Source organism: Vombatus ursinus, unplaced genomic scaffold (genome assembly GCF_900497805.2).
Source record: "Vombatus ursinus unplaced genomic scaffold, bare-nosed wombat genome assembly UNPS02011591.1, whole genome shotgun sequence".
In the NCBI taxonomy this organism is placed as follows: Eukaryota; Metazoa; Chordata; class Mammalia; order Diprotodontia; family Vombatidae; genus Vombatus; species Vombatus ursinus.
In genome coordinates, this window is record NW_020951369.1 from 2511255 (window position 1) to 2527354 (window position 16100).

Here is a 16100-nt window from a genome sequence, read left to right on the forward strand (position 1 = left end):
CCCGGGTTCCAGTGTTGTCTTGGACACCTACTAGATGTGTGACCTTGGGCAAATCTCTTAACTTCTCATTTCCCCAGGCAAATCTCTAAGGCTGTAAATCAGAGAGGAAAGATCATTCTGCATTTGTAGAACGAATTTCCTCACCAGGGATTCCCTAAAAGATGACATCATAGATCCAGACAAAACATCTTCTTCATATAGTATTTTTAAGTTTGCAAAGTTTTTTTTCTCTCACAAGAAACCTGTGAAGTAGGTAATTAAAGTGTTATTTTCCCATTTTGAAGATGAGGAAACTGAGGATCTGAGCGGTTGAGACTTATACTTGATCACATGATTGATTCTGAATGGGAACAATATAGTACAGAGAATGACTGAATATGTGTGTGAGACAAAGAGAAAAGGAAAGGGATTGGTTTTAAAAGCATTCAAAAGTAAAGATGCTAATAACCATTAGTCAGTTAATGAGTTTATGGCTATTAACATCCAAATTAGGTCAATGCGAGTTGCAAATTTTGAATTAGCTAAACTCTAACAGATGGGGCAAATAGGAGAATCACCTAAAATCATTTTAGAAAATCGATGTACCATGACACATAGCTATGCTTAAACATTTGTATTAAATGGTGAACACCAATAACTTCTTAATCTCAGGGTATTCCCGTTCAGCTCCCCTGCCATTGATCCAGACAAGCAGGGACAAAATACAAATATGAATGACAAACTTCCTTTTAGAATAGAATAGATGACATGGTGTTAAAAGCTCTGAAACATCCAAGTAGCATTACAGTCCAGATCTGATTGGGGAGCAGCTGGTCAATGAAATTTATTGAAATAAATTATCACTTTGGGGGCAAAAATTGACAATTTCACACACAATTTGTTTGTAAAATGGATCCATCATGGAGAATTTTGAACACACATAGAGATTAAAACAATTACCAAATGACTAGAAGAAGTCCACTAATAATGGAAATCTAATATCATATGGTGAATGAGTATCTTCTCACTATTACAATGTCTTTTGTTTGTTGTTGAGTCATTTCGGTTGTGTCCAACTCTCTGTGACCCCATTGGGGGCTTTCTTGGCAGAGATACTGGAATGGTTTGTCATTTCCTTCTTCAGCTCATTTTATAGATAAGGAAACTAAGACAAACAGGGTTAAGAAACTTCCCCGGGGTCACACAGTAAGTGTCTGAGGCACATTTCAATTCAAGTCCTTCTAACTCCTGTCCACTATACTATCCTATAATGTGAAGTCAGAAAACCTATTAGATGAGGTAGGGAAGAGGAATAAGAGGTAAGGACTTTGTTTAAAAAAAAACTTTTTTTTAATAGGCAATTGGGATTAGGTGACTTGCCCAGAGTCACACAGCTAGCAAGTGTTAATGTGTCTAAGGCTGGATTTGAACTCAGGTTCTCCTGACTCCAGGGCCCGTTCTCTATCCACTGTGCCACCTAGCTGCTCCCCAAAAAACTTTTTACATCTGATAATTCAAATTAAGGGATTTATAGCAATATACTCAGATGAATTAAAAATACCAAATTTCTATACTAGTTTGATTATCTTATTTCTCATCAAGTTTTTATTTTTAAATTACTTTGAATTTTTAATCTCTTTTATTCCTATAGTTTAGAACATTATATTTCTGTGGAAGATGTCTCCTATGTGAGGTGTAGCCTTTGTTTTTCTGTAAACAGGTTTCACTACTAGTAGAAAGATGTTATTGGCCCTGGCAGTAATATTTTCCCTCTCCCTTCTTGTATTGTAGAATTACAACAACAGCCGCATGTATGATGGACCTGAGAAGATATCCCCTGGATGAACAGAACTGCACTCTGGAAATTGAAAGCTGTGTGTACATATCTGTGTTCCCTTTAGATTTCTTAAGTGGTTCAGGACAGTTTCCCTTAGTGCTACCACACTAATTATTTTCCATTCATAGACAGATATGGTTAAGGTCTCAACGGACCAGAGAAGGCTTTAATTTCTCTTGTGGCTATTTCTGGGAGATAGGAAAATGAGGTTGAGAGGCGGTATTAAGCAGTCCTCTATTCTGATCTGATTAGGCAGACTATTCGCTTTTCTGAAACATAAGAAAGCTAATGCTCCCCATCTTAATCCATTCAGTTTGATGAGAGCAAACTAAGCAATTTACTTACAAAATGCAGTAACACACCTGAGTCACTGTGCTTTGTAGATGGAGAAATTCAACTTTAAAAATACATATAGGGTTTCTGTAACATAGCAATGTATTTCAACTTGAGCACCATTCAGAAACTTTATAATTTATTTTGGAGAGACAAGAGCTACATTCATTGAAGTAATAGAAAAAAAAATGGACCCTCTGCTCTGTGTATCCAGAGACTGTTGATCAGGATTATATAATGCCATTTTCCCCTTGAGTAATTCATAGATAAGGCTACTAATTTGTTCAAATTGATTTAGATTTGAAAATATTAATTCTTAATTGAAGTAAGAAGGGATGTGGTTTTACAATATAACTTAGTATGTACCTGATGAGTGGCAAAGCTGCATTTCTATATAAAACAGATTGGGAAAACAATTCTTTGACTCATATAGATACCATGGTAAAATAATATTTTAATTTATCATAGATGTTATAGATCCTACAGGAATATGATATTTTAATTTAAAATTAGAAGTAGCTTTCCCATGTGATTTTGAGCAAGTTGTTTAATATCTCTGCTTAGGTTGTTGTTTTGTTTTTGTTTTTGTTTTGTTTTGTTTTTCCTATAAAATGGGAGAGTTAGTACCAGATGACTGCTAAGGTTCTTTCTAGATCCAAATCTAGGATCCTAAGATCCTAAGGTTATAGGACCTACGTTATAGGCCTATAAGATTATAGTCGTCCTAGTGTGTTTGTACAGGTTGAGACATAATAGTCAAAAGATTAGAGTACAGAAATTAAGTGAAAAACTGCATTAAAAATGTATACTGTTCCCAAGGAAAGCAAAAATCTAACCACACTGCAAGGATATTGTTTATTTTAAGAATTACATTGACAAACTGGAATTTTGGAAGGAAAGTAACCAAGATGATAAGGGGTCTTAAAACCACATCATAGAATAATAACAGTAAGGACAGTTGTTCAGTCATTTTTTCAGTCATGTCTGACTCTTGGTGACCCCATTTGAGGTTTTCTTGGCAGAGATACTGGAAAGGTTTGCCATTTACTTCTCCACGTCATTTTACAGATGAGGAAACTGAGGCAAACAGGGTTAAGTGACTTGCCCAGGGTCACACAGCTAGTAAGTATCTGAAGTGAGGTTTGAACTCAGGAAGATAGATTCCAGACTCCAGGCCTGGTACTCTATGCACTATGGTGCCACCTAGCTGCCCTAACAGGAAGGACAACTCATTTATGTAGTGTTTTACAATTTGCAAAGATTTTTGTTTTCTCAGCTAACTTATCTCATTTAAAGATTAAGTGTACAGATTAGACCTGTGATTTCATAACTACAGGGAAGTCTGTGTGCAAAAATTTCCCATATTAGTTGAGTTTGGCACCTTTTCTCCAACTTAGAGCCTTAGAGAGCTACCTATGGGCTGCAGCACTGAGTGCAGCCAAACCAGACTAAAATGGAATTGGGGAATGTTTAACAAAATGAATAAACACACAAGAGAACAGAGATAATGTTAACATGTGGTTTTCTAAGTTGATGTGCTGCTTCAAGGATCTTTAGGTATGATTTAGCAGCCCCTCTTTTCTATAGGAGTTTGACAAAAGTGACAGGTTAAGAGATATGCCCAGTGTTCCACAGACTTTGTGTGTCTGAGTGTGGGGGCAGGGGAGTAAGCAGTTGGAGGCAAGATTTAAACATAGGTATTCACAGGTACTCTACTCATTAGGCCACACTGCCTATCTTTTCTAAAACTCCACAAATAGTGAAAATAAGATTATCTCCATTTCAAAGATGGACTAGATAGAGCTGTGAAATTATTTTCTCAGGACCATTTGGCTGGCAAATGAGAGAACTGGAACTAGGGTTCTCAGCTCAGGTCTTCCTGACTCAAAATTTGGTGTTCTTTCCACTTTTCAATGGAGAAATAATTAAACTACTATAGATATATAATACAGGGAAAGAAAGTTCAGGAGGAAATGGCACTATCTTCAGACATTTGAAGGTTTGCATAAGGGAAAATATTTTTTTTCCCCCTAAAATGCTGGTAATAATAGCTCAGCTCTACCCGACTTTTCTATTTGGGGAGAGAGAGGATGGGAGGAGAAGGTCAGGGAGGGGCAGGAGGAGGAGAAGAACACAGGGCAGGATAATATTTGAACTGTGCCAGCCAGGCCAGCCTGACTAGGCTTTGCTTACTTTAATTTACAATCCTTGTACCATTTAAAATAAGCCATTTGCTATCCTTTTGTATATCATTTTTCTTTTTGTCATTTTGATTTTTCATTAATTTTTAGCAAAGCTCATTCTGACAATTCAAGCTTTATCTACCCAAAAGTAAGAGAAGGGCCCAGCTCTCCTAGGGGCCAAGGATGGTAGGAGCAGCAAGTGCCTTGCCTCCTTAGATAAAACAGCAAAGCTGAGGAGAGGAAATGGGGAAGATGAGAAGCCCAAGTGAAAATTCAAGGCCAGAAGAGTTAGGACAACTGTCTTACTGATGAAAAGTGAAAATTCCCTCCTGCCAGTGGTTTTCCTTCACAGGCTAACACACTGAAGAGGGGGCACAGTTATCCTGTGTTGGGCCATGGCGCCGAACTAAGACCAATGAAATATTACTGAAAGTAGTAATAAATGTACATATTACATCTCTAGCATTTTACAGTTTGCTAAATAACAGATATTATTTATTTAATCCTCACAACCCATGGTATCAAACTCAAAAAGAAACAGGATCACTAATCCATACATAGGCATCCCTATAGGCTACATATTGACTTGGTTTTAAAATACTTTATGCTTTATTAGATTTTATTTACTTTGCTAAATATTTCTCAGCTGCATTTTAACCTAGTTCTGACAGCACTCTGCTCACAGCAACCCTGATAGGAAGACTGGGCATGATGATTAACCCCATTTTATAGGGGAAGAAACTGAGGCTCATTAAGAATAAGCAAATTGCAAAGATAAAATGACTAGTTAGTGATAGAGTCAGATTTGGTAATCGGGTTAGAGTTTAGTGCTCCTTACGTTATAGCATCCAGTCACCATATTCAAAATTTTAAGAAGAGAATTTTTAGCTAAATATAAGGAAGAACATAATAACTTTTCATGTTGGTCAAAAATGAAATAATCCATCTCCTGAAGGGGTGAGATCCCCATTAATAGAAGTGTTGAGAGTATTATAGGGAGAAAAAAAAAGATGTATTGAGTGGGACACTGGACAACATGATTCCTAATATTCCTTTTTTGCAATGTGAAGATGGTAGGTAATGCCATTTAGACCATGTTCTAAAAAATAATAAAATAATAAAAATAAATATGCACATAAACACACCTTATGGGGAAAATTTACTAGCTAAAGAACCAAAGAAATGAGATCACATGTTTTAGTGCATTATGTTTGAGTTATACTTAGGAAGACCTGATTTCAAGTCCTGCCTCAGATGCTTACCAGCTTTGTAACTCTGGGCAAGTAAATTCATCTCTTTGGGCTTCATTCTCTTTACCTATAAAATGTGGGAATTGGTTTTAGATTGAGGTGTTAACCTTTTTTGCATTTTTGACCCCTTTGGCATTATGATGAAGCCTATGAACCCCTTTCAAGAGTAATATTTTAAAATTAATTTTGATTTAATAAAACATACATAAAATCATAAAGAAACCCCAATGATTAGTGAAAATAAAAATACATTTTCCCACTGCCAATTCATAGACCTCCTGAGAGCTACCCACAGTCTGTGAACCCCAGGTAAAGAATCTCATAGATAAAACATCCCTTTTATCTCTGAAACTATGATCAAATGATACATCAACTTACCCCCAACTCCTCTAGAGAAAAGTCATCAATTGTTTTTTGTTTTTAATTTTTAACATGGGCATCCTAATCGGTGATAATTTTGCAGTAACAAATTCAATTCATTTCAATCAGTCGTTTGTGCTAAGGTACAATTTCTTATCACCTGTAACAGAATTAACAAGGTCCCTATTGATGGTTAAGCCTCATCAGAATCACTTAGGAGACCCACAGGAAGTTAATATTAAGCATTCACTCTTATTGGTCCAAATTAGTGATTGTCCCTTTTCTCAACCATAGGGTGTCTTTACCAACTTGAGCAAGTAGGGAAAAATGCATTTCCCAACATCCAGAATGTAGAACTTTGAATCAGCACACAAGAATCAGTGCTTCAGCCTTCCCAATATATCAAAAAAAAAAAGTAATTATGCTTCAAATATCTAATAATCTCAAGTTATTAAACATTTCATGGTAAGAAATCTAAGTGTCTTTAGCTTTTGAACTTTTCAGAGTGTTTTGAGATGTCTTCTGTCTAGAATTCTGCATACTTCAGTTCACTCCTTATTCTTATTCACGTCTTCACTGCTATTATTATTTAAGTCAGCAGTTCCAAACCTGGAGTCTGTGAACTTAAATTGATAACTACATTTCAATTTAATTGGTCTCCATTGAAACCCCATGTATTTTTTCCTATGAATTAAAAAAAAAATCTACAGAGAAGGGGTCCATAAACTTCATCAGATTGACAAAAGGGTCTATGACACAAAAAAAAGGTTAAGAACCCCTATTTTAATTCAATATCTCCCTGGGAAACCTCCATACAATTCCTACATCATTTCATCATCTATCTCCGGAATGTGCACAATTTCACAATATTTAGAGCTGGCAAGGACCTTGGAGATATCCAGTCTAATCTCCTTATTTTACAGTAAAGGAAAATAAGAATCTGAATCAACTTTGTTATGGTTACATACAGTGAGGAGTCAAACTGGAATTTACACCCTATTTCTGTGATTCTAAATACAGTGCTTGCCCCATGATACTAAATTCTATTAGGGCACTCAGAGAAACTATTTAATTGCTAATTGCCTCACCCTGGATTTAGTACAAAGCAGATAAAAATGATAACTCAACAAAACCAAAAGAAAAATGTGCCATGTAAATGAACATGTTTTTTAAACTAGTCTTGTATATAGACAAACTGTATAAAAATTTTACTTAAAAAAAATGGTAAACGTGGTGCAGTGGATAGAGTTCTGGCCCTGAAGTTAAGAAGCCTTGAGTTCAAATCCAGCCTCAGACACTAACTGTGTAACCCTGGGTAAGTCACTTCACTCTTTGTCTCAGTTTCCTATTCTGTAAAATGAGCTGGAGAAGGAAATGGCAAACCACTCCAGTGTCTTTGCCAAGAAAACCCCAAATGGAGTCACAGAGTCAGTCATGACCTAACAACAACAACAAATGATAATAGCACTTAATTTAAATAGCATTGATAATAATATTGAATTTTTAAAAATTATGTTGGGCTAAGACTTAATACCTCTATTTTCCTGTTTCCATCTTCTTGGTAGATGGCTACACGACAGATGACATTGAGTTTTATTGGAGAGGTGGGGACAATGCTGTGACAGGTGTGGAAAGGATTGAGCTTCCCCAGTTCTCCATTGTAGAACACAGACTGGTCTCAAAGAATGTTGTCTTTGCCACAGGTGAGTTCCCCCTACTTACACATACACACTTTCATAAAGGGCAATATTGTAAGTCCTGCTCCTGAATGGGAGAGTAATAGGGCTAATACCCACCTGCAATCAATTTTCTTTTATTTTTTCCTTTTTTTTTTTTTTTTTTATTGGTGAGGCAATTGGGATTAAGTCTTTTGCCCAGGGTCACACAGCTAGTAAGTGTCAAGTGTCTGGTCTGAGACCAGATTTGAACTCAGGTCCTCCTGACTCCAGGGCCAGTGCTCTATCTGCTGGGCCACCTACCTGCCCCCAATTTTCACTTATTTAGGGCATTCTCATACTGCTTCAGGGCAGCTAGGTGGCTCAGTGAATACAGCACTGGGCCTGGAGTCAGGAAGAACTGAGTTCAAATCTAGCTTCAGACACTTGCTAGCTGTGTGACCCTGGGAAAACCACTTAACCCTGTTTGCCTCAGTCCCTCATCAGTAAAATGAGAAGGAAATGGCAAACCACTGCAGTAATTTTTTCCAAGAAAACCCCAAATTGGGTCACAGTTAGACAGGGCCACAATCCCTTGCCTACCATTAACACATAAAACATGGGCATCTTTGATTCAGCTATTAATTGATGAAATATCAATTAGTGCCCTTTCTCTTATTTCCAGTTATAGTTGAAATGTTACCAGCTCACAGTTTTTTCCTTTTTCAACAATACTTTTATGTATGGTGATTTGCATCCTTATAACTTTTTTAAAGATATCAGTTCATTAAGATAAAGGTGAAGCCAGACTTTTAAGGAAAGCTCCTGCAATTTTAAGAGACTTTGGGCAAAAATGTGGCATATACTATCAGATTTGTATGCTATGCTGTTTTGTTTTGTTGTACTGTTTTTCTTTTTTATTCTTTTTTTAAATTATTAGTTAAAATATAGTCTCTAGGGGGCATTCAGAAATGAAGGTTATGTAAAAATAGACTTTTTAAAAAGATTCTGAAAAATTGAGGCTAATATATAACAAGCTTACTATTCCATTTCTTTCCTGACAAAACTGTTTAAATAGGGAAATTAGCTCTACCTGGGTTATTTTTGACAAGTGACATTCCTTTGTCCTTCTCCCTTGTCTCTCCGGATATCAGTTCCTACTCCCAGAATGAATACTTAATATCCACTCGTTGACAAACTAAGAAAAGCTTTGCTACTGATCAATTAATAGTATTCAAAGCATTAAGAGTAAGAAGAGGATAAGGTGGGAAATAGGTTGCCCCTGTGTGATAAGTATGGGAAAAAACACTGAATGTTTACGTTGTCAAATTCATGCAAGCAAAGGGCGACCCAGCGTGTCCCAGTTGATTTATATCCCATGACAGAGCAGAATCAAAATTGCAACTCTCATGTCCTGCTTTTTAAGTAGATGTTCTAACCATACTTGCCTAAGTAACCATAAACTCAAACTTTTTTAAATAAACATTTTTCCACACGCAATAAAATTTCCTTGTGGCTAACTAGAAAAAAATGTCAATTATTAAAATGATGATTTAATCTATTTCATGAACCAAGATGGATCAGCATAAAGCCTGCTGAAAACACAGGGGGATTCTGGTTGTGAAATAGTCCCAACCCACGCCTGCCTCTGTCTGGAAAATTGCAATCATTAGGTCATTACGGTGTACTCAGGGAAGAATTCTTATAGTTTGTTCATGCAGTGTCATCAGAAATATTTTATTAGGTGGTTGTAAATGATATGAATTCTTTTAAAGGGTGTCTGTAACCAGGTAGGATTTCATATAACTCAAAAATAAACAATCCATTCTTCCTGTACCATTAACTCCCAACCATTCCCTCCCCAACTTAAAATATCTATCATGGTGAAAGTAAATGTGGTAGGTATAGTGGATTGAATGTTGGACTTGGTGTCAGGAAGACTTGATTCAAAGTTGGCCTCAGACACTTTAAAAAAAAAAACTGAATCAGTGATTTCCTCAGTGGAGAGAGGCCCTCATGTGAAAATTCCCTTTACCAGGTCAGCAGATAATATTAGAGAGTTTCCTCAATCACAGAGATGATAAGTGAAACACTCAGGTCATGTAGTCATCATGTAAGAGGCAGGGCTTTAAACCACGTCTTTCTGGTTCCAAGGCCAGCTCTCTATCTGTGCCTGGGGTGGGGAACCTGTGGCCTGGAGGCCACATGTGGCCCCCTAGGTCCTCAAGTGCAGCCTTTTGACCAAACCTAAACTTCACAGAACAAATTAGTTCATTCAAAGGGCTGCACTTGAGGATCTAGAGGGCCACATGTGGCCTCCAGGCCACAGATTCCCCACCCCTGCCTATGCCTCGCTTCCTCTCCTTTAAATATGACTCCATAAAATATGTAAATGAATAAAATCTGCCTGTTCCACAATTGTATTTCACTGTGCAGGGAGATGAAGTTTACTATGCCATCAAAATCATAGATCCTTTGAATATTGGGAAACATATTCAGTAGATACAATAATATATCTATATAGTACCTTATAATATACAGACATTTTACCTACACAATTTAATTTGACTTAATTCAATTTAAGAAATATTTAAGGGTCTATTATGTACATGTATTTTACTAATGACTAATTATGTATTTAAAGTAATAAATATTATTTTCATCATCTGTGATCTCCATTTTTATGCCTTCCACTAATTTAGATCAAAATACATTCATGTTTTCATCTTTTGCTATTATTGTCTAAGGCCTTTAATAAATCCTCAGTGACTATCCACCCAGCCTACTGGAGGGCTTCTAGGCCCCTCAACACAGCATAGATATCAACACAACATTTAAACTTTCCATGTGTTATTCCTCATGTTTATTACATGATAGACCTTGTGACTCTTCAGGTCATGCAATTCCTTGATGATGATTTGACACCACCTCTTGCATGTAAGTCATCACTGGAATTTTGCTGCATTTATAGTGATATTAATGACTACAATCACAAGTATTCAGGTAGTGGGGCTTGAATTTAAGTCTGACAAATTAGAACAATTAATTTCCTAACCAATGTTGAAGGCCATTGCTATTTAATCTCAATGCATAGGAATAAGGCTAAAACCTTATTAATTTAGAATTTGTTGCAATTTATAATGGTCAAGGCAAAAGTAGCATATCTTTCACTTTTCATAAAAATATAGTTTTCTAATAAAATAGAAATACAAATAAGTTAGGAAAAATGTATAACTCCTTGGATACATTCACACCATTTATATACTCATTACAACTCATTCTTCATTTATACCAAGTTTTCTAAGAATGTTATTGGCAGGATTTTCATCATAGGAGTGTAGACTATAAATCTAGAACCAGATGAGACCTTAGAGGTTATCTAATACAACTGCTTCATTTTATAGATGAGGAAACAGGCAAATTAAGGTTAACTGACTTGCCCAAGATCACAGAAGCAGTCAGATTCTGAAGCAATATTTAAACCTAAGTCTTTTGACTCCAATATCAATTTCCATTATAACAAAATACTTCCATATTTAATCAGCAGGTGTCTAGTAAGGACCTATAGTCTATTGGAACTATGCTAAGCCCTTCATGAGATGTAGTTCCTCCCCTTGAGAGAGTTTGCAATCTAAAAGTTAACTTGTGTGAGTATATGCTTACAAGTAGATACATTTAAGATAGATAGTTGCATTATACACATTGCATAGATGTGTTAAAAACAAAGAAAATCGCACAAAAATTCAAGTACTTCTGTGATCCATTTAACCCTAATTAAACTGAATTAGTGAGGACTGTGCACATCAATATAAATCAGAAAATAATAAAATGTTGAGGCAAGGATCTAGACGGGCGGAATTAGAAGTGCAGAAAGAGAAAGGAGGAACCCAGAAAGAGGCCAAAGATTCTGGAAGTGGAGGAGCAACCATATGAGAGAAGTCACATGATCCATCTGACTCAGTTCCCTTCTAAGTCCATGTACCTTTGGAGTGATTCTAGGGTCAACAAAAGCTTTGAGTGCAGGATATTCTTTAAATTGTATATTGGTAAACCCTGAGCACTGAATGGCTATAAATATAATTCTACTGCAGAGTGATTATTATTAACTCTTTGCTAGAATTATACCTATGATTGAAAACTAATCTATCTTCTATCTATCTATCTGTCTGTCTCTATATCTGTCTGACCTAGTACAGAACTCTATACAACATACATATTGAAGAAATGTTTGACAAGTTAATTTGAATTGCCAATCAAAAATAATAATAATTGAAATTACAAGCTAGATCATGGTTGGGGTCTTTAGGACCAAAATGACATTACTATGCTAGAGCCTAGTTACAGTGTGTCCGACTGTGGCTGATCAGACCAATACAAGCTTGGAATGCTCTACCACAGGTCGGGCACAAAGATTCTCTAAATTTGCTCATCTCACGTTTCTTTTGAGCTACTTCAATTCTGCCTTCCTCCTCTATGGAGCACAGCACCTTCTCTGATGAGGGCGGTCCTGTGCCACTGTCTCCCTTGTCCCACAATCAATTCCAAAGTTCTTAAGAGTGGCCTTGAGAGTGTCCTTGTATCACTTTTTCTGATCACCATGTGAACTCTTGCCTTGTGTGAGTTCTCCATAAATAATCTTTTTGGTAAGCGTACATTTGGCATTCAAAGCTAGAAGATTCATACTTCTGAAATCAGCAAATGCTACAAATCAGAGATTGATCAATTGTTTTGTTGATTGTCTAGACTGAAGGAAGTGTTGGAGGAAATATTAATAATGCGCATTAAACTTAGAAGTATGCCCTGTATGTGTGTATGCATATATACACATGTATGTGTGTATATGTGTGTATGCATATTCCTTTCTGAGGGTCAGTTGTTAACCATTTACTAGCATACCCCTGGGAGTAATATATATTTAAGTTGTAGAGACAGTTTACAGTCAAGTTGTAAATTGCTTTAAAAGCCAAAGAGAGGAATTTCCGTTTTAGTTGAGATGAAATAGGAAACCACAGAAGCAGTCATGTAGCCCAGGGAAGCTAAAATAAAACTAAGTCCTAAGATACTCAGCTTCTGTAGGATGACTACAGAAAGAGTGTAGGATGGACTAGACCAAAGGCATATATAGAGTTTTGTATGGTTATTTTGTTATTTTTTTCAGTGCACATACTGGCATATATTGGGGAAAAAATTCCTGCTAGATTTATTTCAAAATACTTCTGTAAGATTTGAAAGGAAAAGAGGGAAGCAATGATGAATGATAATGAATGATTCCATTTGCTACATTAAATTACTATCTTTCAGAGATCAACCTTCACATTTATTTTTATCTGCTATATCAATGAGAAGTCCAAATTGCTATTTTCTATAAATTGGAATATAATAAGCATTGCCTGTGGTTAATATGAGCTTTGGCAATTCTCTAGAATCCAATTTGCAAACTCCTTCCAGCTCTGGTTTTCAGTGCAATTAATAAGAAAGAGACGTATACCTTAAAGGCTTTGTAACTTCTAGTTTAATGGCTTTTACATACTTTATTTCTCCTAATGCATGCTTTAGCAGAAAAGGGCCATGAAATATCATCAAACTTAGAGGTATATATTATTGAATGTATCATATTCTCTAGGAAATAAGTGTTTTTACTCTAGCCAAGCTTTAGAGACCACTAGAACCTGAGAATTAGGAGGGACTTTATAGATTATTTAGCCCACCTTTCCTCCAGACTCAACAGAAGCAAACGCTTATGCCTAGAGCTAAAAGAGACCAATTGTATTGCCTCCATAAAGGGGCTGCTTGGGTCCAGGTCCATAAAGGAATAAAGGAGCTAAGCTGTCATATCTTCCTAATGCCATTTTTTAAAGAAACTCCCCTTTCAGGCTCAGAATTTCTTCATTGAGGACCCAAAGGGAACTAGATTCCTCTAGGCCATGATTGTTTGACATGCACAGCAAGGAGAGCCCCTGGCAGACTCCTCTTTTGGAATTGCCTTTAGAGCCATGTCAAACCTTAAAAAAAAAAAAAAATTCTCAGTGGTGTGTAATCTTTGTCTTTGTGGGATGTACTTGATTCTTGCAAATAGTCAAAAGTTACTCTGAGCCAATCCAGGTGAACAACACAGATAATTGATCTGAGTAATACTGGTTTGATTTGGCTTGACTTTGGTTTTTTGACTATGAAATAAAGAAAATATTGATATGTTAAGCTGTGACTCCTAAGCTAACTACAAAATTTCCAAATATCAATGATAACATTACTGAAATACATGTATACACTCCCAGTGAGATTATTTTGACAATCAATATCATTCAAAATACTGAAAGAATTTCAGCTTCTTGATGGTAGAGTTTGTTTAATTTTGTCATTTTATCTCAAGTATCTGGGAAAGTGTTAGATACACAATAGATACTTATAAAATAATTGTCAATTTACTGATGGTATGCCTCCTTTTTTTAAATGGTCACTTTCTAAAAATCATGGCTAATATAGTCCAGAGTTCAGAAAGAGGGATATTTCAAGCACCTATGGACAAGGAACTATAGAATTCTTACTGTTCAATTTGTAGAATTACATATTCTCAGAATTGCAAGGAATGTCAAGAAATAATCTAAATCAACCTGTATCAGAGAAGGACTGTCCTCTATGACATCCCTGACAACCTCCATTCCAATTTAGAACAGACATACTTTTGAAGAGTTTCATTAAGAAGTTCATGGGGGCAGCTAGGTGGCACAGTGGATAGAGCGTCGACCCTGATTTCAGGAGGACCTGAGTTCAAATACGGCCTCAGACACATAACACTTACTAGCTGTGTGACCCTGGGCAAGTCACTTGGCCCTATTGCCTAGCCCCCCCAAAAAAAATGCAGAAAAAAAAGTTTATCCTTTCACTCAATGTGAAATCTGCCTCTCTGGAGCTTTCATCTGATATGTCTAGATCGACCTAAGATATTAACCTTTCATATTAGTGCTATTAAATCTTATAAAATGTAATTCAAAAAGGACCTCAGATACAGTTTTGGTTTCTTTAACCCTATCAATTAGATATCTATCAAGTAGACTCCTTGAATGTTGAAACGTCACTTTAGAGATCATCTGGTCCAGGGTTCTGAACCTTTTTTATGTCAGACTCCTTTGGCTATCTGTTGAAAACTATAGAGTCCTTCTCAGAATTTTTTTTTACAATTCATGATTGAAAGAAATGCTAAATTTCGGTTAGAAATTATGCCTCCCCTTCCCCTGGAAATCTATTCAGAGACCCAATTTAAGAATACTGGATCTAGTCTAATGCTTTTACTTCACTAGTTAGAAAATCCAGATAAATTAGCTCTCTTGCTAAAGTACCACAGATAGGTAGTAGGAAAGTCGGAAAAAGAACCCACATTTTCCAATTTCTCGTATAATGGCCTTCTTTCTACTATGCCATTGCAGGGGTGGGGGGAGAGGTTATGAATTGCATTGTTATATGGAAGGACTGATGAGTGATGAATTAGATGAATGAATAAAGCATTTGCTAAGTGCTTAATATGTGCAAAGCACTGTGTTATGTGCTGAAGACACCCTTAGAAAAGTAAGACAGTCCCTGTTCTCAAGGAGGTCACATAAAACAACACATATGGAAGGTTTCAGCAAGGCAAATGAAAAAATCCCGTGGCTCTTCACATGCAGTAGCAAAGCAGATGGTGATACTTTTCTTAAATGTCATCTCCATTGCTAACATCATATCAGTTTCTGATATTAAATCATTTGACAGCGCCAAGGACTATGGTGACAAGAATTTTATTTTCTGGCACCTGTCGGAGCAATTACCAGTCTGCATTTTCACAAGGTTTGCTTTCCTAGATGATGGTTGTGGACACTGGGCTGGGAGCGTTACTATTCTGAAGGTTCTTGTGTTCAGTGTACTGGGTTGTATCCATCAGAGTCCAAAGGGAATGGTTGTCAAGGTGGTAGTGGTGGTTTGACTTGCCTGGTACATGCTGCTTCCCATCTCTCCTTCAAGGTCCCCTACTGCTTCATCAGGGCTGGCTTGCCTGCCATGTGAATGGCAGTTGGTTGGCATTTGGTGGTGATGGCTGTCCCCTTCTCCATGTGAGTTGTTTCCCTGGATAATTTCTATGTGGGCTAAGCTAGACTCATTTTCTGAAGGGAAGCTCCTATTCCTAGGGTTCTTGTACCTATCTGCCTGTTGGTGGTATTTGGTCAGCAGTTATTGCTGATGCGGATAAGAAAAGTAGGCTCCTTCTCCACAATAATTTCTCCCCTCAATGATGGCGGTAAGGGCTGGCTGGAAGCAGGTCTAGTGGCAGATACCTCTGTATCTGACAGAAGAGCCTAGGAATATGTCCAGAATTTTGCCTGACTCCATTACCATGGTTCAGCATCTACCTTGGCATCATCAAATATCTGCATTGGCACATTCACATTAGAGCTTCTGCACATTTCTCTTGACATTTTTAAACAGGCCTTAATGCACTAATGCACTGCAGTATCAATTTCACAGTATCAGC

General features: G+C 36.7%; 1 protein-coding gene across 3 annotated transcripts in view; it reads left to right on the forward strand.

Moving 5' to 3' along the window:
* Positions 1-16100, forward strand: part of GABRB3 (gamma-aminobutyric acid type A receptor beta3 subunit) — a 247011-nt gene that overhangs the window by 196556 nt on the left and 34355 nt on the right. For all 3 annotated transcript variants that reach the window (XM_027856657.1, XM_027856656.1, XM_027856655.1), the window contains 2 exons: positions 1771-1853; positions 7508-7645. In XM_027856657.1, the coding sequence (XP_027712458.1) occupies positions 1771-1853; positions 7508-7645 (221 nt within the window). The remainder of the gene's footprint in view (positions 1-1770; positions 1854-7507; positions 7646-16100) is intronic.